Source organism: Chrysemys picta, chromosome 5 (genome assembly GCF_011386835.1).
Source record: "Chrysemys picta bellii isolate R12L10 chromosome 5, ASM1138683v2, whole genome shotgun sequence".
In the NCBI taxonomy this organism is placed as follows: domain Eukaryota; kingdom Metazoa; phylum Chordata; order Testudines; family Emydidae; genus Chrysemys; species Chrysemys picta.
In genome coordinates, this window is record NC_088795.1 from 127,872,803 (window position 1) to 127,899,195 (window position 26,393).

Consider the following 26,393-nt stretch of genomic DNA (forward strand, 5'->3'; position numbering starts at 1 on the left):
TCTACCAGATTGTGTCATGTATGGAAGAATCACAACAGGTATTGCTATGTGAATATCTGTAACAAAATGGTTAAATTGTATTGTTAAATATAGGGTAACCGATTTTAAAAAGAGACCTAAACAGCTATCCAGTTGGTTTTTGGACACCAACACGCTTCTTACTAGCCATAATTTCCCTTTGGATAGGCTCTAACATCCTTTCCTCAAAGCACGGCAGTAGATGTTTATAAACTTTGCTAAAGTACATCTTGTAACAATAACCTTTTTCTTTTTCTGTATGAAATCTAGAAATAGATCACTAGACTAAAATTGCCCATGTTTTCCAACAGGCTAGAAATACAGAACTTGTGAAAAAAATCTGTGAGCATCCAATTTTTTAATTAGTTACTTGATCTTTAGTAAATGAAAGGTTATGATGTATGAAGGTTAGCAATGAAAGATGCAAGACAAAATGAGTTTTCATTATGAGAGACATATGAGCAATCAATTTTTGGTATAATATTTAATCAGATACATAAATCTAGGAAACAAGTCACATTACACATTTTGAAAAACATAGTGGATTATTTATTGAAAAACATGGCTTGAAAGTCATTGAATTTAAGGCATCTCTATACAGCATATATTGATTACTGCATGCACTCGTGTATGAATGCCATGTAAATCATCAACACTAATTCTAACATAAGCACTTCACAAAAACAATGACCTGCCTACAGACTGCCCTGTTCATCCCACCCCTGTCTTCTGCACTCACCAGCTCAAGATTGAAGTAGGCCTCCCCCTCTCCCTCAATGAGCATACATCAGATAAAATCCACACTCCCAATCTTTATACAATTTTCCATGTTCACACTGGTGAAGAATTAATCTCTGTGAACATATAATATCTGTGCTGTTACGAAGGTCAGAGAGGTCAGTCAATAGATTTGCTAATATATGCTGGTCAAAGAAGTTAAAGTTATGTGAGAATAGTTTTACCTTTTATACTAACCTTTTCCAACATTTCAAAAAGCTTTGAAGAATGAGTGTGAGTAGCTGGTTTGTCATGAGCTGGAGTAGGACTGGTGGTCTTCTCTTTAACTTGCATCTAATGGGATCCTTCTCATACTTCCACCCAAAGTTGCCTTGCTTTGGCATCAATTTTGGCTTATATGCAAATACGTAGGGATAACGTTGCAGCTAATGTAAATGGGCACATTTACGTCAGTTGAGGATCTGGTCCATCATGTAAGTAATAGCTTTCATTACAAAAGTGAGATTTAGAAAGATGCAATATATCAATAAATATGGTCAAATCAGAATAGATTGTTTTAGCATGTACCAGTTTAATTAACACTAAGAAATTAAAGCATATGTGATTACTCATGATATTCAGCACAAAAACCTAGTTATGCACTAATAAACAGTAGTTTTAAGATTTTTGGGGGGCTGTCCAAAATCTATATTTGTGAGTCATTCCAAATTCCTTCTGAAAGACTGAATTTGTAAGTCACATCTGAATTTGGTACATTATTAGTCAGATCTCTAGATCAATCTCCAGTCAAGAGAAGACCTAGAAAGCATCTGTACCACCTTTGTGCTAATGAGAAGTGGTTAACCTTGCATCTCTGAAGTATTAAGCATGGATAACTGTTAAAAGTAACTCCTTAATCTGAATATGTTGTAGGACGGGGATGTAAACGCAACTAATGAAGAACTTGTTTTCTTAGCCAAATAAATCCACTGAGCTTCTTTAACAGTCATCAAATTTAACTGGCATTGGGTTAATTTTAACTGGTAAAATGTGAAACAAGAAGAAGAGGGTGAGGAAGGGTCAGAACTATGATCCCATCCTCCCTCTATGCTGGTCTGTGAAGCTGCATGTGTGCTGCACCCAGAGGTGAAAGTAAGCCGGTATGGCATACCGGCAAGAGCCAGTATGGAGTGCCGGACTGGACCGGCTTCCACAACAGTGATTTAAAGGGCCCAGGGCTCCAGCCGCTGCGGGGAGTCCCGGGCCCTTTAAAGAGCCACCGGAGCTCCAGCAGCCGGGCTCGGGCGGGGATTTAAAGGGCCCGCCTCTTCCTGTTGAGGCCACGCCTCTTCTGGCTGAGGCCACACCCCTGCTCAGGACTCCGGCGTACTGGTAAGTCCTTTAAGTTACTTTCACCCCTGGCTGCACCCAATTTTAGGTCTGCACAGCTGCCACTCTGCTCCTAAAAGTATGTTGCCCCAGGAGCATCTGGGGAGGTGGTGTGCCTCTGCACTGCCCCCTACAAGTAGCTCAATTGTAGCGGGATAATTTAGCCTGGACAATTTATGTCATCAGATTGTTGTAATTATCTGCAATTGTAAATTTTAAAATAGTCCAACAGTTAATATACAGTACATTGATTTAAAACTTCATTTTAAGAGGCTATATTTTATTCCTTGAGCTACAACAAACATGTTAATAAAATATGGATTTATATTACTGAAAATCTTTCAACCTTCTAATGCAACAGTGAATTAGAGTTCATTTTGGCACACAGACCTATGCTGTGCATTCCTATTTATTACATGCTTAATTAAAATCCCCTTAGTCTCTTAATTTTTACAGACTGAAAAAAACTTGTCTGGATAATGATTTTTGTTTTATTTTCTGTAGGCTGTTCTTACATCTTTTTATTCACATCTGAGAAGCTGAAGTTAGCTTGAATTAATTATTGTTATTTTAAACAGTAAATAATTTCAAAATTTCACAGCAGATTTTCTATGTTTATATGTCAGGGTCAAGCCCTATTCGCACTGAAGTTAATGGCAAAACTTCTATTGAATTCAATGGGCTCGGGGTTTGATCCTTAAAGAATAAATGTTTATTTTCTAGCCTACAAAATACAGCCCACTAAAATACAGAATACAAAAAACTGCTGTTTTCATCATAAATAGAATTGATTGTGAATGACCGTGGACCAACCCATCATTTGTGCCTTGCTCCATGTCTCAGAACTACAGTATTAAACATACAGCACTGTTAGTGCACACAGCACTTTGCAGATCACAAAAACATAAGTTCCTTGCCCCCAGGAAGTAATCATCAAATTCCAATATTCAGTTCATAGGAGTAAACAGTTCAACTGTGAGAAGTTGGGGAGGCTATTTTGGAGTTGAGTTTAACATAAGGATTCATGAAAGGAATGTTTTTGTAGACGGTTGAGAGAGGGGACATGTGCTAAACGTGGGGTCGTTTTAGCGCTTATGAAGTGACAAAAAACCAAGAATAGTAGGAAGAAACAGAGGGTCTGATCCTTGACTTACGAGACCATTTTCAGTGCATAAAGTCACCTATGTGCAGGATCTGGGCCAAAGTACACAGTGAGAAGAGAATGTTTTAGTTCCCAAACCTAGATCTTTAGAAATTGTTTCCCTTATGCTCAGATTTATCTACTAGTTCTTGTAATATAAAAACGGGTTATTTTACCCATATGAAACTCATCAGTGAGTCTGCTACAAGAGCCATAAGTTTTTGGATACATGAGGCTGCTCTAGCTGATGTTTCCAAAACATAGTAATTCCATTAAGGTGGGTGTTAGTCTTGTATGCTTGCAAATCTGTGGGACTTCACAGTAGTAAAAGACATGGAATAAATGGAAGACCTGCTGGACTACTAAGAATTCACCAGACAGGGAGGAAGAAGAAGGAAACCCTATCAAAGGTACATCGTCTGCCCCTCTCACCCCCAAATACCCTTAGACACGCCTTTGAGGTCAGAAAATGTTATTCTCATTTTACAGGTGGGGAACCAAGGCACAGAGAATTCATGTGATTGACCTAAGGTTACAGTGAAAAACTATGTCAGAGGCAGGAGCTGAACACAGCTCTCCTGAGTTCCACAATATTACCCTTTTCTCCTAATGATGAGCAGCCTTATCTCCATCACAAGAGCTTTCACCAATAGAGCTCTCCAGCATCTCCTTTCCCCCTCCCAGTCCTATTCAACCCTGATGCAAATCCAGAGGAGGAGATCGTGAGAGTCATTAACAAAAAGAACAGGAGTACTTGTGGCACCTTAGAGACTAACAAATTTATTAGAGCATAAGCTTTCGTGGGCTACTGCCCACTTCTTCGGATGCATATAGAGTGGAACATATATTGAGGAGATATATATACACACATACAGAGAGCATGAACAGGTGGGAGTTGTCTTACCAACTCTGAGAGGCCAATTAAGTAAGAGAAAAAAAATTTTTTTTGAAGTGATAATCAAGCTAGCCCAGTACAGACAGTTTGATAAGAAGTGTGAGAATACTTACAAGGGGAGATAGATTCAATGTTTGTAATGGCTCAGCCATTCCCAGTCCTTATTCAGTCCTGAGTTGATTGTATCTAGTTTGCATATCAATTCCAGCTCAGCAGTCTCTCGTTGGAGTCTGTTTTTGAAGGTTTTCTGTTGTAAGATAGCCACCCGCAGGTCTGTCATTGAATGGCCAGACAGGTTAAAGTGTTCTCCCACTGGTTTTTGAGTATTATGATTCCTGATGTCAGATTTGTGTCCATTAATTCTTTTGCATAGAGACTGTCTGGTTTGGGCAATGTACATGGCAGAGGGGCATTGCTGGCACATGATGGCATATATCACATTGGTAGATGTGCAGGTGAAGGAGCCCCTGATGGTATGGCTGATGTGATTAGGTCCTATGATGATATCACTTGAATAGATATGTGGACAGAGTCATTAACGTCAATGTCAGAAATTAAATGCCAGAAATGGTTGGAAAATACCTAGTTCTAAACATCCAATAAAAGCTGCACAAGCTCCCAGGTGTTTTCCAGTGCATAAGTAAGAGGATAATTTGGATGAAGGAAAGATGGCGGCGCTAAACCCAAGCAAAATGACAATGATGTTGGCATTTGAAGAATTAACTAACAGCATATCATCACCCTCAACTGAAACCATCTGTGCCCCAAATGGCGAGATGGTATGTATCTCTAAAATCCTTCTGGATTCATCACATCTTCTACATACCCGTAAGAAATGGTTACCAGAACTTCCACCTGAGGCTCAGCAGCATGCAGACCAGGCCATGACGATCAACTCATTGATAATGTCCAGCTTTGACTACTTTGGAATATCAAATACAAGTATTCGTATTACTTTGAACTCCATAAGTGGTTCCCTGAAGCAACAAAAGTCCTTGACAGATATAAATGCAAATAAAATACCAAGATACTTGGGTTTGGTTGGACACCTGCAGAACCGGAACTCACATTGCAGCTGAAAAACTTCTACATTTCATCTATCTACGAAGGAAGGAATTTAGGAACCAGGAGTTTGCACACCAAATCTGACCAGTGACCCATCTAGGCCAGTAGCCTGTCTTTGACGCTGACCAGTATCAGATATTTCAGAGGCAGGTGCAAGAAAGAGTTTAGTGGGCACTTCTGACTAACCTGCCCGTGCAGAAAGTTTATTCCTAATTCTATCTGGCGGCGTTTGGCGTGAACTCTCTCTCGAGAAAAATCACAATTTAGGATTTTTTTTATTTTCTGCATAAAGCAGTCCTTCTACACTGGAAATAAACAACTGTATATACATAAACAGACTATGGAATTGTAATTTATTCTTATTCAGTGTGTAAGAATACAGTGCAGGAGAACTGTAATCTAAAGCTCTATCTTAGACTTCGGATACCACAAGCCACTTGTAATTCCTTTTTGTAGTTACCTTGATGATAACTAAATCCCTTGATGCTTGCATAGCCTTACATCTTACAGTTCCCTCCAGTGTTATCTATATGCTGTGTGTAATATGTAATTTTGTTCTTAAAAATTGTTCAGTGCGTTTCTTTCCCCAGTCATAGTTAGAAAAGAATAAAAAACCAATGTGAAATACACCATGTTAATATTAGTTCATTCTAGTGTCCTACTTGATTACAGTATACCGGGCAAAGTAGCAAATGCTCAAAGCAATTGTTCCCGTTAGTGGAATTTTAAAAGTACTAAGAGAAATCTTGATCTATGGAGACAATACAATAATGCACAGTGACACATTTTCCTGATTTTTCCACAGGGCAAATGGAAGCTACTAATGAGCCTGTCCAGAACCTTTTTTTTTTTTTTTTAGAACTGAAAGGAAACATTGGTGACAAAACATTGGATTGAGATATGTAGAAATTTAGACTACCCTGCAGCACACCAAAAGGGAAAAGATTCAGAAAATTTAGTATTAAAAATCAATACAGCAGCTTAAACTGCTATTTTTAAAAAATAGCCACATTGTGCAAACATTTCACTCATGCATCTTTGGCAGGTTTTATTTTGGGGGGGAAGTGGTGAGGGGAGATTAGGGCAGAAAGCTATGGTTGTAAAATGTGCTGGTTGAATGTTGCAGATCTTACATGAACTGATTCTAACAAAGGAATATGGAGTCTCCTCTGAATCCATTCTGTGCCCAGCAGTGTGTAGTCAGTGCCCTTAGGAGTCAGTTGTTCCACTGATGTATACACCAGGAATATTTGTCATCCTTTGTAGTATTTTGCCTCCAGCTTTGCTAGACCCAATTTTATCTTTTCCTCTAGCAGTATAAATGATATCAGATCAAAATGGCATCTAACTTTGGATGTTTAAAGAAATAAGTAGTTGAAAAATATTTATTGAGAATATAGTTTATATAAAATATATACAACGTACAGCAGTTTAATTCAATTAATATAGTAAAATTGCTTTTGGAATGTGTTTTATGTATGAATACTTGCTATCTTTGTGGCTAGATGTTTGGGAAATAATAGACAATTACCTTTTAAGTGTCAGATTACATGCAAAACCCAGAGAATATATTGTGAGAAATAATTCTGATGAATCACCAAAAATATCTCTGTTCTATGAGCATCATGTCAGCCCTGTGTTGCAGAAGTGTGTGTTGATTAGGAAAACATTCCGGGTAATTTTGTGTGAAGCAAATGATTTATTTGTATTTTTCCCCTTTCAATTTTTTTAAAGAGAAAGAAATTAAGGAGTTAGGTGAGGCAGAGGGTAATTGCCCAGACCTTTAGAGTCTGGAGACTAGACTCAAATCAGACTTGGGTCATAAATGAGATGAGTTAGCTGACCTCAACCTAGTGCCTGGTAGACATCTGTCCACATCACAAAACCTCCATAGATTTCAGCACAATTGGAAATCTCTTTTCGGGAGAGGTTCAGGACTAGATTGAAAGTCCTTGGCTCTGGTTTTGATTTTAAAAGAGTGCGCACACATGCAAAAAAAAAAAATCCTCCTTTTTCTTCTCAAACCACTAAAAAAATTGAGAAGGGAGTTGTGGAGCAAACATAAAAGGTAAATTGATCAAACTACTCTATTTGAAATGAATAGTTTTTTTTCTTATACAACCCATTTATTATCTCCATGAATTATTGCTTAGTCTTCTCTTGTTATAGTTCTTTCTGATGTAGGTTGCTCTGTAATGTTAATCATGTAGGTGCAGCCTCTGGGAAAGACATAAACTTTAACCTTTCTGGGTCATGGGTCTCAGAAGCCACTTTAGTTAGAGATCAGCACAGTACAAGCATATTCAAACTGTTCTCTCTTGTTTCCAGGTCTCCTCCTGCATTGCAGAAAGAGCTAATATAGTCATGTATATGTTAGTTACATACATTTATTTATTATTATGATTCAGTAGATTATATTGTCTACCAAAAATGCAACCAAATTACACTTCTCTATAAGGTAGCCATTATATCTGTAAGGTACCTTGTACTATTCACAATGTGTAACATGCATATCAAATCATTTTAATTAAAAACATTACAACCCTGTTCCCAAAGACAAACTAGTATTTCCTTCTTATGCATGCACGTCTGGTTGCCTGAACTTTGCTGCTCCTATCATGCTGTACAAGCATTTACTGTGATCCCGCAGTTTGGTGAACAAACTAATACAAATTGACAAAGTGATTCTCAAATCAATAGGTTTTCAGTTCTTCTGGACTGAGGAGTACATAGGGCCAGGATAGCACCTCAGAATTTGGGATAGGAAAGGAACGGTATTAGAGGTAAAAGCTAATGAGCTCTAAGATGTTTTGTAGAACAGGTTGTTAAAGTAAAATCTTTCAAATACTGACTTGCTCACTACTGTGTTAGTGGCATTAGTGCCACTGATACTAATTGTTTTAATAATGTATATTTATGACCTGCCATGCAACATTTCAAATGGATACAGCCCTATAGTGATCAAGTAGAAAGTAATATATACTCTATTGCTTTATAGACAGCATGTATATTAAAATAAGTCAGGTCTATAGTGATGAAGTAAATGAAGAAAATGTAAGCAGGAAGATAAATAGCATGGTTCAGTCATTACACCTGTATTTAGAAGTTAAGACCATTCCTTGATTTAAAATTAATTTTAAAGGGCATATTACTATTTTTGGTATTTATTTTACAGCTTTTTGTTTACAGCAGGCCAGACATTAGGTATATTTAGAATATTAGATTTTAACTCTAGTATTAAATTTCTATTGAGAGCTCTCCACACTAAGCGGAAAACTATTATAAGAAACCATTGTTTGGAACACTTTCATCTTGCAACACTTGTACAAAACCTTGCATCCACAAACAATAGTTGTTTCAGGCATTTTGCAAGTGTTAGTTTTGCAACACCTGGAATTGAGTCTTTAGCCTAGGTCTTGCTGAATGGTGCACTCTCTAGTGTTTTTTTCCCCCAGTGTGTATAGGAAACCACAAGTGTTGCTCCGGTTCCACAAACTCTTCAAAATCCATCCCACACTGCAGTGCCTAATTTTTGAAAAATGCTCCAAAGTTCCTGTTATCACCAACAGTTCTGGGCATTATGAGACAGCAGTTTCACGAGTCCAGAAGGCACTCGTACAACAGTGATTATAAGGTACACTGCCTGTGGATGCAACAAAACAGTTCTGTCAAATATGGTGTTGCTGTGTAGATGAGCTAAACCACTGCAAGGACAACCATTCAGCAAATAACTTCATGAAATCAGTATCCCTGCAGCTGTTTCTTTGCTTTGTGAAGACAGGCCCTTGTAGAGTTTAAACAGTAATAAAGTTAAGATAAAAAAAGTGTTCCTTACTTTTAACATACTCAGGGCCGGCACCAGCATAGCAAGCAGGTGCTTGGGGCGGCCAATGAAGAGGGGGGCGGCAGGTCCGGCAGTTCGGCCCATCACTCCCTCTGGGAGCAAAGGACCTCCCGCCGAATTGCCGCCATAGAATGAAGCGGTGCTAGAGCTGCTGCCGAATTGCCGCCGATCGCAATCGCGACTTTTTTTTTTTTCTCCCTGCTTGGGGCGGCAAAAACGCTAGAGCCGGCCCTGAACATACTGCAGTGATACGCTTCATGCACTGACTTTGTCTAATGCAAAGTACTATAGAGTATTTGGCAATAAATACTACTAGTAAACAAATTGGTATCAGTGATCACCGATTCTCTATAAGGTGCCACAAGTACTCCTCCTTCTTTTTGCTGATACAGACTAACACGGCTACCACTCTGAAACCTACTTTCATAATAAGACATTACTCGACCTAAGTAAGAACGGCAAGGTCAATCCCTGTGTTTGTAGGGCTGTGTAGGACAGCAGCCTAGTTAGTTCTTTCATTACATTATTCAAAAATTCAAAGCTAACATTTTCAATATACGTGGAGGACACAAAGCTACAGTACCATCTTGTAAATGATTGTATAAATGGATTTTCTTTTAGTTTGTAATTGTTTCTTAGAGGCATTGCATAGCAATAAGGATTTCTCTTAGCTTCCTTTTCAGCAATCAAGGCTGCTGTCCAGGGATGAGTGGGTAAAAAGGCACACAAGATTCTACTTTCACTTGTTCCTGTTATTAAAAAAGAAAGGAAAGGAAAGATAGATGCCCCAAGAAAATATCTTCCCTTGGAATGCATGACTACTAGCTAAATGAATACCTGGGGGCGGAGCGAGGCATGTATGTGTGCATAATGTTGTAGATGTATATGTTATGCTGGTATATGTATACACACACTATGTAATGTGTGTGTATGTAGACAATAATAGGTGTGTATGCATATCTGTGAAATATTAAATCTCCTCATCTGTTATAACTGTAGACTGGACTTTTATCATATGCTGCTTTTTGCTATTATTTTTGCCTCCGTGTAGTTTTCCTATTTATTTATTTAGGCCCAGGGGAGTGGGCAATTCAGAATTCTCTTTATAAATTATGTTCACTCTTGTGTATAATAATCTATGAATAGTTTTTTAAAAGAGGCACAGAAAAAATGATATGAATTAGTAAAGCACTTCTGTGCTATCAGATTTCAGTACTCATTTCTACTGTAGCTCACTAAATACAGTACTTGAAATAATTATGTAATTATCTCTGGATGGGTTTCATTGTCATTTTAAATAACCAAAACACACTGATGTCACAGTGTCAAATATATACCTAATCTGCAAATACAAATGCTATGTCTACTGTAATATTTGAGTTAATAACAGTAGCTGCGAAGTCACAGACCGTATTCTGCATCCATACAGATTTAGGTTGTGATCTAATCATTATTTCAGCTTTGGGTTGGACTTGATCAGTCAGTGCTTCAAAAGGAGAATGCCAAAGAAAACCCAGGGAGTTTCAGGAAGTGGTGCGGTGATTCAGTAGTTGGCAGCCACTTAGTGTTAGTACCGTGTTGCTGGAAATGCTGTTGGTCATAAGGGCACTGTTTTGTTGGAGAAGCTATTTTCCTAGAGGCGATGAAAAATCAAGATTTTGATTATATGTGATCAGCAAGAATCCCAAGTACTTTTCACCAGGGTAGAGGAGTTAGCCCCAGTATCATATATATGTATATTCCATATTGGAGAGTTACATTCTGCCTCCTCAAAGTCAAACTGAAGTTTCAGTTGGATATATTTCATACTCAGGGCTGGCTCCAGGCACCCGTGCAGCAAGCAGGGGCTTGGGGCGGCCAACGGAAAGGGGCGGCACATCCGGCTCTTCGGCAATTCGGCGGCGGGTCCCTCAGTCCCTCTCGGAGGGAAGGACCTGCCACCGAAAAGAATGAAGCGGCGGCAGTAGAGCTGCCACCGAAGTGCCGCTGATCGCGGCTTTTTTTTCTTTCTCCCCCCTCCCCCCGCTGCTTGGGGCGGCAAAAACGCTGGAGCCGGCCTTGTTTGTACTCTACTATAACTTTTACCTTCTTCTGGCTCCTTGCCATATGAATTTGGTTACCCTAAACTTTAAGAGTATTAGTGGACATAAGTAGGCTGAAGTCTAAGTTAGTATAAGAAAAACTAAGTTGCACCACTTACATATTTCTAAATTTCGTCCTCCAGGTCCCCTGAGTCCTCAGCTTCTGCTGAGACTACCAACAAAGTTGTAGACACACCCCAATAGAAACTTCCTTGAGGCCACTTACTCATTTCACATAGGCCCCTGAACAGCCATTAGATAGTAACTCTTTCTGCTACTACTAGGGTGACCAGATGTCCTGATTTTTATAGGGACAGTCCTGATTTTGGGGTCTTTTTCTTATACAGGCTCCTATTACCCCATCCCCCACCCCGTCCCAATTTTTCACATTTGCTGTCTGGTCACCCTAGCTACTATCAACCTGAACTGAATTCAAAGAGGTAGAGGTTCTAGAGTTGTTATAGCTCATTACAAACCTTCTGGATTTTTTTAGTCTCTTCAAATGGGTTCAATTTTTCATTGTGCCTTTGTCATTTTACTTGCTATTTCTGTGTATATGGAGTACATCATAACAAAGAACATCTGTTTTACACTGTTGTCATTTTAAAAAGAAATCACACATTGAAAACAAATCAGTGTGGGACTGGATCTGTCAACCATACTTACGCTGAGTAATCCCACTGATGTCATATTTGAGAAGTAAACTACTGTTCAATGCTAACATGCCAGAATCTTCCTCTATGGAAGTAAATGTAGTGGCAATTCATTTTGTTAAAGTATCATTTTCTTTCATTATATATAACAGAATTTTCGAATATGAGATTTCAATCTTGGACTGGACAGCTGGATGGCGGTCAGACCCACATGACTCTGGGTCCATCCTAGGCTTTTTTTCCCTTTTAATTCCTAAACCTGTTTCTTTAAGGGCTTCGCTGGCACCAACAGCCTCAGTCTGCTGTCTCTGCAATTCATAGAGATTTGAACAAGCTCCAGTTTCTCTGTCAGCAGAGGGATAAAATTTGGTCCTCTCACAGATACAAACCTTCCAGGGATAGCACTAGGCTACAAATACCTTTAACTCTTTAAATTCCATAGGGTACTTCAGTTCTGGACATAGGTATAGTTGAAAATGCTATTTCTCCTCTGCCTCAAATAATGCCAAGTCCCAAAGAAGCTTTGCCGGTCCAGAAGGGACTCAGTCATATGGGGCAGGCTGCAATTGTATCTTCAGGTCTGGACTTGTTCCACTATGAACAGATGGGCAATGGATGTCATCCAATCACAGTGCTCTATAGTTTTCTTCTCCCCCTCAGCCATGACTTCTCTTCTTCATCAACCAGAACATAAGCCTTCTTGGAGATAGTTCACAAACTCCTCTTGATTGGCGCTATATACTCTGTACCCTTGGGTGAGTTTACCCAGTGAATTGATTCCTGTTACTCCATGGTAATCAATAAATGTGGGTGATTTAATCCCATCCTGACCCTGTGTTTTTAACTCTTTTTTATGAAGAGGGCAAGATTGAGGTTGGAGACCTTTAATCTAGCAATACACTTAATGTCATATCACAGTCTTTTGTGATTATTGGTGTAAAGGAAACTTAACTCCATTTCTTCATTCATCCAGCACATCACAAACTTTTCCATTTCTGTATTGGCAATTCATATTTCCAGAAGAGTCCCCAGAGTATTTACTGATCTTGGCCATATTTGTTGCATCTTTGAGAAGGGAAAGAATCCACATTTTCCATTACCTGGATGATTTGCCAATACTAAATTAAGACAACTGAACTTCATCTTAAATGGAATTTTAATCTGTTTTTGAGAATTCATTGAGCCTCCTTTTCTATAGTTAGCCAAGATCCCTCTATATTATCTGACCCCTAAATTGACTTTTCTTATTGCCAACAACTCTCTTTAAGAGTCAGTGGCCTTAGTAATTGATTCTTCCTTCATTTTTCCCCTTACAAATTCATCCCCAGAACCATTCGAGAATTGCTCCCCCAAGTGGTCTTCCCCTTTCATGTTAACTTTCATGTTAAGAAAATCTTAACTTCCTCCTGTTGGAAACTCTCCCCATCAGAGGAAGTTGTCTTCTATTCTTTAGATGTCACTAGAGTTAGCACATATAATCCAAATGGGACAGCTTCCAATTTCCTATGGGTGTAGTAAGAAAGGTATTGAAAACCATTAAATTCCATTGGGTTAGGTTAGAGATCAAAGAATCTCAAGAAAATTGATTTTTGGCTTGGGGGGGGGGGGGAGAAATGTAATTTTTAAAGAGACATGGCCATATTAAAATCATAGTTTTAAATAACTGTCCTACTTGTATTGCATATAGTATCTTTGATTATTGAAATTATATTTTTAACTTTCACCATTTATACTGTTACTTTACCTTTTTTGCATTTCACTCAGCTTGAACAATGAAAATAGACCAATCAATTTTACTTTTATTAATAACCTGTTTTACTTTCTGATTTTATGCATTAGGACAGTTTTCCCAATGTTGGGATTAATACTGTTAGGGAAATGCTTGAATCACAAATAACACTGCTCTACAGCCAAAATGCTTCTGAAATAAATGTAGTCAAACTTTACTAATTCTGGGTCACTTAGAACAAAAATGATGCTTAAAATTGTTGATTGGCTCTAGTTTTCAAAATATGCTATTGGGTCAGTATATACGCCCTTGACTTGGGAATGGCGGAGGATAAGTGAGTTATAAAGGGAAGGGATCTCAGTTTAAACCAGAAATGACTAAAATACATCTTTGACTGGATCTATGAATAAATCTATGACTGGGTTTGGACAGTACTTGCTTTTTAGGCAAAACAATGAATGATGCAATCTGAAGCTGGTATTGCATCATACATGATATGAAATACATCATGTTATTCCTAGAAGTCATGGATGATGCAAACATAATGAAGCTTACATCACTCTGCTGAACAAATTGCCCTGTATCAGCTCTAGAAATCATACAGTGTCGTGCTCTCTTATTTGTCAGTGTTTGATTTTGCAAAGGGACACATTTCTGTTTAGCTAAAGTGGGCAGAGATGCCTCATACTTGTGTGAACAGTGCAGATAACTTCTGCTATGTTTGTGGTGAAGTGACTTTTGCATCACAGAAGCGCAGTATAACCACTCTGGTTAAGAAAGCCTATCACCTTTCTTTTAGCTGCAAAATTGGAGATCAGGACAAGAGGTGGGCCCCACACATATGCTGCAACACTTGTGCAACAAATCTTCGCCAGTGGTTGAACAGGAAAAGGAAATCTATGCCTTTTGCAGTGCCAATGATTTGGAGAGAGCCAACAGATCATACCAGCAATTGTTACTTCTGCATGGTGCCTCCAGTTGGGAAAGGTGTGTCAAAGAAGAAAAAGTGGACTGTGCATTATCCAAACATTCCATCAGCTATACCTCCAGTATCCCACGGAGAAGGACTGCCAGTTCCTGATGCACCAGAATCATTCTCACTTGAGTCAGACGAGGAAGAGGAAGAGGATGAAACTTCTGGTCCTGAACCATCAATGTCACAGGACCCACATTTTCTCCCATCCTCCTCCTCTGAACCACACCTCATAACACAAGGTGAACTGAATGACCTTGTCAGGGATTTGGAACTACCCAAGAGTAAGGCAGAGCTGTTGGGCTCCAGACTACAGCAGTGGAATCTCCTGGCAGGTGATGTTAGGGTTTCCATGTTCCGTGACCGTCAAAAGGATCTTGTCCCGTTCTTCTTCATGGAAGGTGATCTTGTAGCCTGCAACAACATCGATGTGTGATGGCAGCCCTCAACATCGTTCACGATCCAGATGAGTGGAGACTGTTCATTGATTCATCGAAGATGAGTCTTAAAGTTGTTTTATTGCATGCATAATGGCAATGTTTTGCCATCAATTCCAGTTGGTCATGCAGTCTATAGGAAGGAAACCTATGACAACATGAAACAACTTTTGAGGTGCATAAACTATGACCAACATCAGTGGCAGCTTTGTGGTGATTTGAAGGTTGTTGCTCTCTTGCTTGGACTGCAGACTGGATACGCAAAGTACTGCTGTTTTCTCTGCGAATGGGATAGTCGTGCAAGAGATTCCCACTACATCAAGAAAGATTGGCCACTCCGACAGTCATTGGAGCCTGGGAGGAAAAATGTTCAGCATCCACCACTTGTTGAATCAAGGAAGATTTTGCTACCACCCTTACACATCAAGCTGGGTCAGATGAAGAACTTTGTCAAGGCCATTGACAAAACACAAGCAGCTTTCAAGTTCCTCCGTGGAAAATTTCCAAGGTTAAGGGAAGCTAAGATAAAGGAAGGTGTCTTTGTTGGTCCTCAGATTCGTGAACTTCTTCGAGATGATGCATTTGACTATGCACTGCGTAGCAAGGAAAAGACGGCATGGGAAGCCTTCCAGTTAATGGCAATAAATTTTCTCGGAAACAACAAGGCAGACAACTACAGGTTGTTGGTGGAAAACCTCCTCAAGGCATACAAAAGCCTTGGTTGCAACATGTCACTAAAGATACATTTTTTGCACACTCATCTAGATTTTTTTCCACCAAACTGCGGAGCAGTGAGCGACGAGCACGGCGAGCGATTTCACCAGGACTTTGCAACAATGGAGAAACGCTATCAGGGCAAATGGAGCCCATCAATGCTTGCAGACTATTGCTGGACAGTGACAAGAGATGCTCTATTTAATGAATACAAGAGACAAGCCAAGAAGCGCCGAGTAGACACTTAATAGTTTTTTGCCTTTGGTTTCATAATAAATTTTATTTATATAACCCTTTTGCTGATTTTTAAAGTGTTACCTAAACAGGACAGGTGAAATATTATCATGTAAAGCAACCATAAACACATGAAAAGACCTAGGTTTACAATTTATGATTAAAACTCTACTATCTACACAATATACATAAACATAAAATGTAAAAACTTAAATATATTAGAAACAGTAGCCAATCAGTTGTTTTAATTGTCATATTTGAATTCAGCACATCAAAATACATAATAAATAGCACATTTTATCCCTAAAGCAGACGACTTCTCAAAAATTGTAGACCAGTGTAATTGCTTGAAATAATTTTTTAAAATCTCATTACATAATTTCTATTAATATTATGTTTTCAAGCCTTTTAGTTAGTTTAGTTTGTTTACAAGACTACATTTGAGCCCTGCTTTACCCAACAGCATTCTGTTTCTGGAGGAAGTGCATATTAGATATCCCCATGGTATTGTCATGAATTATTACCCATAAAAGTTATGATATTTAATTCAAATGTTAATTGTAAATTCCATGATTTCAAAATTTTGTGACAGTCTTAAAATGACTGAAACATTAAAATTCATCTGAACAGTGCAAGTTTTATAGTGAGGCAAAGTGAGGCCTGTATGAAATACCCAGCACTGATACAGTAGAATAAGGAAAGTTTGTATGTTAGTGCAACATGGGGCAGGAATATCTGAAATAAATCCCATCACAGAAACTAAAAACATTGTAGAACCCCATTCTTCATATTAAAATTAATCACAGAATATGTTGGATCACTGCTAAAATACAATACATAAAACTTCCTCCTTCCGCTACCTTCTGAGAAAGCACACTTGTGTGTTCTAATTTGTGAATACCCCAAGGTCATGCCCTTGTGATTAGGTCTATTCCTGCGGAATGTCTAGTGCTTAATTGAAACATACAACTCTTAACAGATATACTTCTCTTAAACAATATATTATCCCCCTACCGCATATGTACTCATTGTGCAAGAAAAGCTGACTCTTAAGAAGCAAAGAAACTGATTTTGGTGACCTGGAAAATCCAACACCACTCAGTATTGAAATATAGTTAAATATGTTGTTAAATAGATCTACCATTGAATAAATGTCATAGGACTACCATATCAGAATGCACTACTGCAAAATACTATTTCTATAATCATCAAAGATTTCACAGAAAATGTTAAATTTTGTGGACATTTCTCATATATTGGGCATGTGCTGATTATAGTCTGAGAGATGCAACTGTGATTGAAGGCTCAGTGAGCGTATACAAGGTAAGGTGTATGGAGCCCGGTTTGGAGTCAGCTGGTCTGCTCTTGGTTTCGCTCATAGTGAGCCTACAACCAGACCACTGAGACCAGTATAAGAGAGAAAAGAAAACACTGGCTTCTTGTTTCAGCTGCAAAAAAAAAAAAGAGAGAAAGAAAGAGGAAAAAAAAGTATCTGACCCTCCCTCCCCACAAGTCCTCAGGAAAAAAACATGATTATTAATAAAGTAAAGCTCTAATAACTTAAAAGGTGGTGAGGTGTCTTTGTTTCTCTTTTCAGGTATGTCCTGATGCTTTTAAATTAAATTAATGGAGATATCCTTTCTCCTAGAACTGGAAGGGACCTTGAAAGGTCATGCAAGTCAAGCCCCCCTGCCTTCACTAGGCAGAACCAAGTACTGTTTTTGCTCCAGATCCCTAAGTGCCCCCCACCCCCAAGGATTGAATTAACAACCTTGGGTTTAGCAGGCCAATGCTCAAACCACTGAGCTATCCCTCCCAACATTTCTAGTACATTATTCTTTATTTGATGCTGGCCATTAAAATGTGTCTACAAAATTTAGGTTCTAATCTTCAAAAGTTTTAAATCAGCATAGCTCTATTGAAACCAACGAAATTATGCTGATTTACACCAACAGAGGATCTGGTCCTCAGTGTTTTCCTGTGAAATATGAAATTTTCCTCCATGAAATAGAAAGGCAAATTTTTCTGTGGGGAAAAAGTACAGCATTACTTACAATCCATGTAATTTGTTAGTCTGCCTACAAACAAAAAGAAAAGAGCAAGCGCATGAGTCCCTTCGTGAAGTAGTGTAGAGAATACCAAACTGTAGTATTAATAACCTCCTGTTATTGAATACTCCATCTGTTCCTCATGCCAACTTATCCTCACTTAGAGCACTCCCCTTGTCATAATATTTTGTACCACACTCCCCTCCCTGAAACAACAGTTCCACTTCAGAACATTTGCCCAGTTGTGCAACCCCACTGAGAAAATGGTCTTGGCTGTATCTGTTTCTCATGTTTCCCTGGTAAAAATATTATTGAATTCTAATTCTACTTCTGATGTTGATTGTGCTATTAATTATTCCTCAAGTTATCTTCATGCCCATATTGGCAATCAGAGAGACTCCTGTAACAGATAAATACACCTGTCTGGCAATGCCTGCTTGTATTTTTGCAGAGTACTTACTTAATCATGCTGTAATTTTAGTGTTGCAACAGTAATATATGTACTCTTCATGTTGCAACTTACTATAGCTGTAAACTGATATATATTGCTTCAATATTTTCATTATTCTGCCATTTATTAACATGCACAAATGTCAATAAAACAACCAACCACTAGAAATATATTTTTCAAACCCCACATGAATAACTCAGGCCCAGATTGTGCCCTAGTGATAGACAAATGGGAGATAGTTGGGATTGGGCTCACTGGAGAATGCATATCATCCATTTCTGCTGAGCTCCCACCGGCCCCCAGTGCTGCAGGAGGAAAGTTAGTAGAGCTCCCCTCCTCACTGGAGAATGCCCTGAGACAGGAACCACCTGGCAGGGCCTGGGCAGAGCCAAACTACCAGGGAGTTGGGGCTGAGATGCAAGGGCCTGCTATGGAAGGCTAGGTGCTTCACTTGTGCTCCCAACAGTTTCCTGAGATCCAAAGCATTTGGAGGCTGGTCCCTCGCTTTTTTCTATGGGGACACAAGAATGCAGAGGAAATTCTGTGGAAGGAACCACACAAAGTTTCCAGCCCCCCGAGTGTGTAGGAGCATGATCTGGACATCTGGTTTGCTGTGTTATTATTACCAACGCACAGTAAATTACTATGACAACTATCTAATAGGTACTTCTGACTATTTGTGTTAGGTACTTCTAATATACCTATTACCATGGCATCTAAGTACAATGAAACCATTCCAAAGCATTGAAGGTGGTCACAAAGGGCTGTAATCTTGTCTATCCCTTTCCCAGTGGCAGGAAATCACCCAGGAGCCTAAGGTTTAAAGGTGCAGTAATGATATCATAATGATCATCCCAGAAAAGTATTAAATCACATAGGAGGAGATGGAGTAACTTTGATTAATTCAACTGACATGGAATAACACAGCAGGCAGAGATAAATACAGCAAACTCACTTCCTCTTAATGAATGAATTTTCCTCACTGAAACCCAGAGGCTGGATCGGAGTTGAACTTTCTTGGATAATTAATGGTCTGATCCTGCTTCTATTGAAGCCAATGGAAGCTTGCAATAGACTTTAATCGCAGGATCAGACCCGCAATTGCAAGTGTGTGTGTGTGATTATATATATATATTATATACAGACACACAAACACTAGAACTAAAGTTATATTTTAATCCAATCAAATCCTGACACATTGTCCTCTTCCTTTCCATACCTTTAAAATGTAGATTGTTACCTTCAGTTGGTAAAATCTGCAACCTGTTTTTTGTGTGTGCGTGCACACTTGTCAGAGGGGAAAAAAAATACAGTACTCCAGAAACTGGTTTCTCAAGCCTGTTTACAGTGCTCTATGTACTGCAGATACAAACCTGGTGGTTTATTTTTGGAAAGCGATACCGTGGTCAGTTTTAATTTGTCAGAGCTTTCTGTTAAAAGAAAATGTTTCCATTTCTAGCATTTGTTCTTGACTGAAACATTAAGCATTTTGAAATCTGAGCTAAATTGATAGTGTAATTAAAGTTTGTAAAATGATTAAAATAATAGACTCTACTTTCTGACTTGTAGGCAGAAAAAAGGAAAGGACTCCAGAAAAGGTGGTAGCTATTTATGAATCAGATAGATCCATGGTTACAGCTCCGGTCCAAGTAAATGATTAGGCCTGCAAGTGCACGGCCATTATGCTAGTTAATTGTATTCTTCATAGATCCCTTCCACATACAGTTTAGTGTGTACTGCATTATGCAAGTCAGCTGACCCAGCCAGGCAGTAGATCTTTACAAAATCTTTAGTTTTCCATCCTCCTCCTAAGCTTCTTTCATGAAGAAAATAATATTTAATTGGTAACATTTTCCTTGCTTAGATATATTTTAATTATGAATTCTGCTGATTGCAACTTTGTGGTAAGGAAGACATGATGAATATTGGACAGTTTTCATTTTGAGTTTATTATTGTGTCTGCAAGTTAGTGGAGTTCTTTATATTTTCTTGAAACTTTAATTAACAAGGGAAGAAAATTTAAAATACAAAAAACTTTGCCTAATGTATACAGCAGATTAATTTATGAACCATAATATTGGAGAAAATATTACATAAATGTACGTTGTTGTAATAGATGTAATGTGATGTATAGGGCACTGGTCAAATTCATCAGGTTTGTGGGTTTTTTCCTCATCTGAGGACTGGAATTCTGCAATTTCCAGCTACTAAAGTTTCTGCTAGATTTATTTCATCATGGGTAATGCATTTGATTCTTCCAAGATGTGCATCCTCCAGAATCTTTCCAGAAACCCTGTGCCTCTGCATTACCTCATAGACTCCACTAACTTCTATCATCATTATTATTAAAGTCAGGGCTGGTAGCACCACTTGTTGTTAAGGTCCCCTGATGCTTCCCATTATAACACCCTGTTTTCAGTTGCTTACAACTTTGGCAAACTTTAACCATTTGGGCTGAAATTTTACATGCGGAGTGTCTGCCTTGGGCATTTTTGAAAGAAAAAAAATCAGTCAAAATGGTTCAGCAGTTTCTGAGAGCAAGTATAGGGGAAAATATTTCTCTGTTTTGCCAATGTTAAAAAAGTCCAACAACTTTTTATTTGGAAAGCTATGTAGCAGGAAATTTGGCAGGTGGGATGGCCTTTGTGTCAGCACTTCATACATGATCAGTAGAGTCTTCCTAGATTTTAACAGATAAATTCCCTGTGCAGCCTTAATTCAGCCCCATGTAGTATGCATTATAATACAGTCTTTAATTATAGGATCACATAGTATTTTTTTTCCACAGTACATCTGTTTCATTCATTTATAAGGAAGCACCTGCTCTTGGATTGAACTAGTGTTGTGTAGCAAAGGAGACTGTTGTCTGTTGGACCCCTGTCTCATTTGTTGTGGAAGCTGGAAGGTGTGTAGTGAATGAAGGCAGGGGACTGCAGAAAAATGAAGGGTGGTCTCATGATCAAGGTAGTTGAATGCTGCTTTAGAGAATTGGTATTCTGTCCATGCCTTTGCCACAGATTTCCTATATGATGCCACTCAAATTACTTAAACCAAACTTTTCACAGGTAGTCACTAATCATGTGTTCTTAATTTTCTGGTTGTCCGATTTAAGACCCTGGTGTCTGATTTGCAGAAGGGCTGAGCACTCAGTGAGAGGTGTACTTTGAGCATATACAGTGCTATATAAAGCTAAGTACCCTGAAAAATGAGGTGCTAGGTGTCTCAAATTGAGCACTAATGTTAGTGGATACTTTTTACTTTAATCTTTCTGTGCCTCACTTCCCCATCTGTAAAATGGGGACAGTAGCCCCTCATCTCACAAGGGCAGCATGAAAATACATTCATAAAGCTTGAGCTGAAGAGCCAGGATCTCCAGATGACAGCTGTAACAGACCCACGTTCTGTGTGGACCAGACACAGAAAGGGGACATACAAAGCACAGCGATTAAGTGGGCATTTTAGAATTAGTGGAATATGCTTGATAGTGAAGAATGGCAGGATTTGGCTCCTAAGATACTTTTTGTCAAAATGCTGCCCTCACACTGGTGCATTCCCATTTCAGTCAATTGATGTCCCCCAAGGTAACTGAAGGCAGAACTGGGCCCTAATTATTTTCAGTGTGAGCCACTGAAAGGGGTCTATGAGCTAAGATACATTTATTCTTGTTTTCCATTAGGGTGGGGCCCTTAGAAAATAAGAAATTATTTATTTTAAAATCATCCTTCCTGTATAGGGGAGGGGGAGAAATCCTCAACCAAATTGCATAATAAAATGCAAGAATATAAAAAGGCATTAATCAGAACTTGTTCTGTGGGTGTAAAGCGAAAGCACAGCATATAGTTATGCTGTGAAACTTTGCAAACAGCTCAGTTGCTAAAATATAGTATAACTCAGTTTTGCTATGCTATAAAAGTAATTCCAGGTTCCCTCTGTGTGTGTGTGTGTGTGTGTTTTCCTGTCTGTTGCTAATAAGCAACTGTGAAAATGTGTTCCCCGATTGCTTTTGTTTTTAAATTGACAGAGGGACAGCAGCACTTTAGTATTTTCGCTTTCTCCCTCCCGTCCGTTTCCTTTTGATTGCACTTCCGTGCTTGGAAACAAGAGATTAGTTTTGTCTGTCCTAAGCTCCGCCTGCCTGTGCCTCTCCCACTTCCAGAGACAGCAGCGCTGAGGCTGTGTGTGTGTGTCTGTGTGTGTCTGTGTGTTAGTTCGGGGGAAAATAGAAGTAGCCGCCATATGCTTAGGATTTTTTTTTTTTTGGTGATACTGGACTGAAGTTCTCTTTGTAGGGAGACTGGACAGCTATCTCAATGGGAAGTTCTCATTTACTAAACAAGGGCTTGCCTCTAGGTAACGATTTCACTGTCTATTTTGTTCAGCTTGCCTCGGCGAGATTGCTTTAAAGAGGCATCGATGTATGTGTGGACATAAAGGCTCGCTTTGCTTCTTCCCCTCCCATCCCCCTCCCTTCGCTGCCTGCTCGCTTTGTGTGTGAGTGATTTTTTTTTTTAATCTAGACTTGTTAGCGAATATACGGTTATTTGTAATGAGAGGTGCGGATGGCCAGACATTGTCTGTCGAGCAACTTTGCCTAGTAACTGCTGGAATCGAGAGATTTAAAAAAAAAAAAATAAAAATCTAAACAGCAGACTCGGTGAAGCCTAGTTAAGGGACTCGAACTTGGCTGTTGATATATTTCACCCGTAGGGGAAAAAAAAGTCTGCACTAAAATAGCCTTAAATCTATATCCATGATTTTAATTCGTTTTTTCACCCTACACATGCTCAGAGATTAAACAGTGTCTTGGCTTTGAACTGCAGTAGAATGCAGGTAAAATGCCATGTAGAAAAGGCTGTGCTAATTTTTCAATCAACAGGAAGTTAAAAAGCATTTTATTACTGTAAAAAAACTGTTTACGGCCTGAATGTTGAAATGACTTTGCTAAGTGTGAGGGCAGGTTATTTATTTGTAAGGTAAGGCTTTCCTCCACAAATCTGAGTTCCTTAAAAAAAAAAAAATGCTAGCAAATGCATTTATGGCTTGCTGCTGCTGTTGAGGGTAAAGACAGATCATATGCATGGGGTGATGTTACAGTATTTGCTTCAAATTGCCTGCTTAACATTTTTCTGTTAATCTGAAAACTGTTAGATGTTGTTTAAATCAGCAACAACAAAATATAGAATCTAACAGCGAGTGATTCCCAAAGAGAAAGCTATAGAACAAAAATAATAACTTCATTTGTTGTGTAGATTTGATTGTCTGTTGTGTTTCTTTTGTTTTTTTTAAATATTTTTAAAATCAGATGGCTGCCTTTGCACTCTTGATAGTGAAGCAGACTGTATGTAGCCTTAGACATTACTAGTAGTACTTTTAAAAATTTCACCTGTTGTGGCTTAAATTAAATCATTGAACTTCAGTGTATATTTTAACAACTCTTGCCCTTATTAAGAAGAATGTTTGCTTTTAGTCCTTCGTGGAACAGCCACGAGGTAATCACCCTTTTAGCCTCATTTAAATTAATGGGGCTTAATAGGACTGTAGTGAATGTGTACTTTTTTTTCAGTGAATTAAAACGAATTACAGTATTTGGGATGTATGTGTGTGATTCTAATGCATCACAGAGATTCCTTTCCCTGGATCTCAGAAAATGTAAGTATGTTTATTTAGAATTCTAGTCTCTTTGCAAGCAGTCAGGTCCATGTATTTTAATACTTCAATCTCATTATTATATTCCTGCAGAAAGGGAACCAGAAAACACTAATAAACACAAGTCATATATAAATCATTACTGCTTTAGATGGAAAGATCAGCTCATTAAATGCGTCTGCTGAATATCTTAGCTTACCTAGTAAATAATAAAAGCAGAATAAAATAAGCTTAATATGGAGAAAGTTACACCGGTAGAGAGAATATTTTCACAATATACCTGCTTGTTCTGTATTTTTGGTCTAATTTAGTGGCATATTTGTGCCGTAACCTAAACCTCCTCATAGTATCTGTGTAAAATTAGTAACACCAACTGCTAACTTTTATTTGTAATAATATTGCTTTTTATTTACCTCCACCACCTCATGGCAACAAAATTACACCAGTTTATTTGTGATGTTTTTAAATATAATCTAAATATTATATAATTTGTTACTTTGGCCATCCAGACAGAAGCTACCTCTTTGCAGTTAACCACTGTATGTATGTATTTATATATGTGTGTGTGTGTCTATATATACACACACAAATAGTAGAAATAAAGTCAGGGAGCCAGAACCTTTTCTAATTTATACTGGTGTAAATCTGGAGTGATAGAGTAATAGAATTACACGGCATTTCTACTGGTGGAACAAATAGCATAATTTGGCCCAATGTATGGAGTCTGTTGTTTGTACCTCTTCTAATAAAATCCTGTGACTCTTTACAGTAGCTTAGGTGACCTCTGTTTTGATAAATGAATTAGCAGATAACAAATTAATCCTAAAAATATAGTTACACTTACTAGCATAATTCAGTTACTGAAGCTACTATTTTGAAATAAACTTTGTTTTGTGGATTTTTAAATTCAATCTTGTGGTATGTAGATTGGGATAACTGCAGCATGCAAACATTCAGTGTTAGAACTGCTGGAGATGTGACATGCCATATGTGCTATGATACCTGAGTTGTTAATAATGTGACAAATTAAATTCAGAATGTCCTTACATATGTTAGTTTGACTGTTACCCTTTTTTTGTTTTAAACTTTGGTCTTTGCACCATCGAAGAGTAATTGTCGCTATTCCCTGTTCAGAATGCCTGATGCTTTAATATACTAATCTGTATTTCTTAGAGTTATAGTTTTATTTATAATGTGAACGCAACAGTCACAGTATTTAGCTCAAAAATCTCATTAAAGAGATTAGAATTAGGTTGCCACCATAATGTGTTATCATATGGATACTGTATCATGCATTCCAACATTCTTAAACATGGTTTCAATCCATCTCTGTCAACTAAGAACATCTACAGCAATTAGATAATTAGCCAGGATTATACCCTTTGGGAAAACTTCAGTGTTTTCCTAAAATGTGTTTATATGGCTGTTAGGGAATGAAATATTATTAGGTTGTTAATTAGATATTTTGAATGACCAGTGAGCATGTGATAATACATTGACTTCAGTTGTATTTAAGAAAAGACACACAAAGATTGGCCTTTCTCTCTCTTTCTTCTATGAAAAGCGCTATTCCCTGTTCATTCAAAGTCATCTGAATATTTTGGGCTACAGTTGCTAGTTTCCATTTTGTCTTTCTTACCCACTATTAATTTGTAATAGCTGCGTTTCTTCAAGGAACTCTGGGTGGATTACAATTAGAGACCTGGATTCAAGAGCAATATTAGGGGCTTTTGCTTCTCGGGCCAGCTGGGAACATTGATGAGATGATACTCTTAGTCTCTGGGCTATAGTGTGTGTCAGGCTTTCAAATCCCATAGCAACATTGCAGTTTCATCTAAGACTGCCTAACGGCCTGGTCCCTGTAATTATTTATTTAATGAGAAAGTCGGGATGGAGTGACATTGAATAAAAGGTGGCCTAGAATGTAAGGTTAGGATAAAAATTATAGGCCAGACCTCTTTCTCCTTATCTCCCTGCTATACACTTATACGCACAGTCTATTAACTAAATTCATACTGTAGAGATGAGGGTGTCGAGCATACATCACTGAGGGATAGGAGAAAATTCATGGTTACTTTCATATTCCTCCTCTCTTACCAACTCAAAAACAAAGATGGCAATTTAAGCTAATTTTTGTGTGTAGTCCGACTAGAAATGTGTAGCAGAAATTCTTTACATATCATTATAAAACTAGCCATTTTCAGATTGTCAAAACATAAAAAATATAAACTGACTCTTACTAACATAATTAGCAACTTAAAGTAACAGTAGGATGCTATAGATTGTTTGTGAGTTGTGTTTTTGTGTGTGTGTGTGTGTTCAGTTCTAGAAGTAATATTTTCAACTGAATTTTTGTTC

At 38.2% G+C, this 26,393-nt stretch overlaps 1 protein-coding gene across 50 annotated transcripts in view; it reads left to right on the forward strand.

Moving 5' to 3' along the window:
* The window catches only part of CTBP1 (C-terminal binding protein 1), a 416,680-nt gene that overhangs the window by 308,619 nt on the left and 81,668 nt on the right, over nucleotides 1-26,393 (forward strand). For 5 of the 50 annotated variants that reach the window (XM_065597192.1, XM_005292417.5, XM_065597172.1 and 2 more), the window contains exon 1: nucleotides 22,538-22,739. The exons of 18 other annotated variants lie outside the window; for them this stretch is intronic. Coding sequence is in view for 7 of the 32 variants with exons in the window: in XM_005292417.5 (XP_005292474.1) it covers nucleotides 22,700-22,739 (40 nt within the window). In the remaining 25 variants the exon portion in view is untranslated. Of the gene's footprint in view, nucleotides 1-22,386; nucleotides 22,740-23,952; nucleotides 24,039-26,393 lie in introns of those variants that run through there. 27 more of the 50 variants (XM_065597191.1, XM_065597198.1, XM_065597173.1 and 24 more) reach the window with 18 other exon arrangements.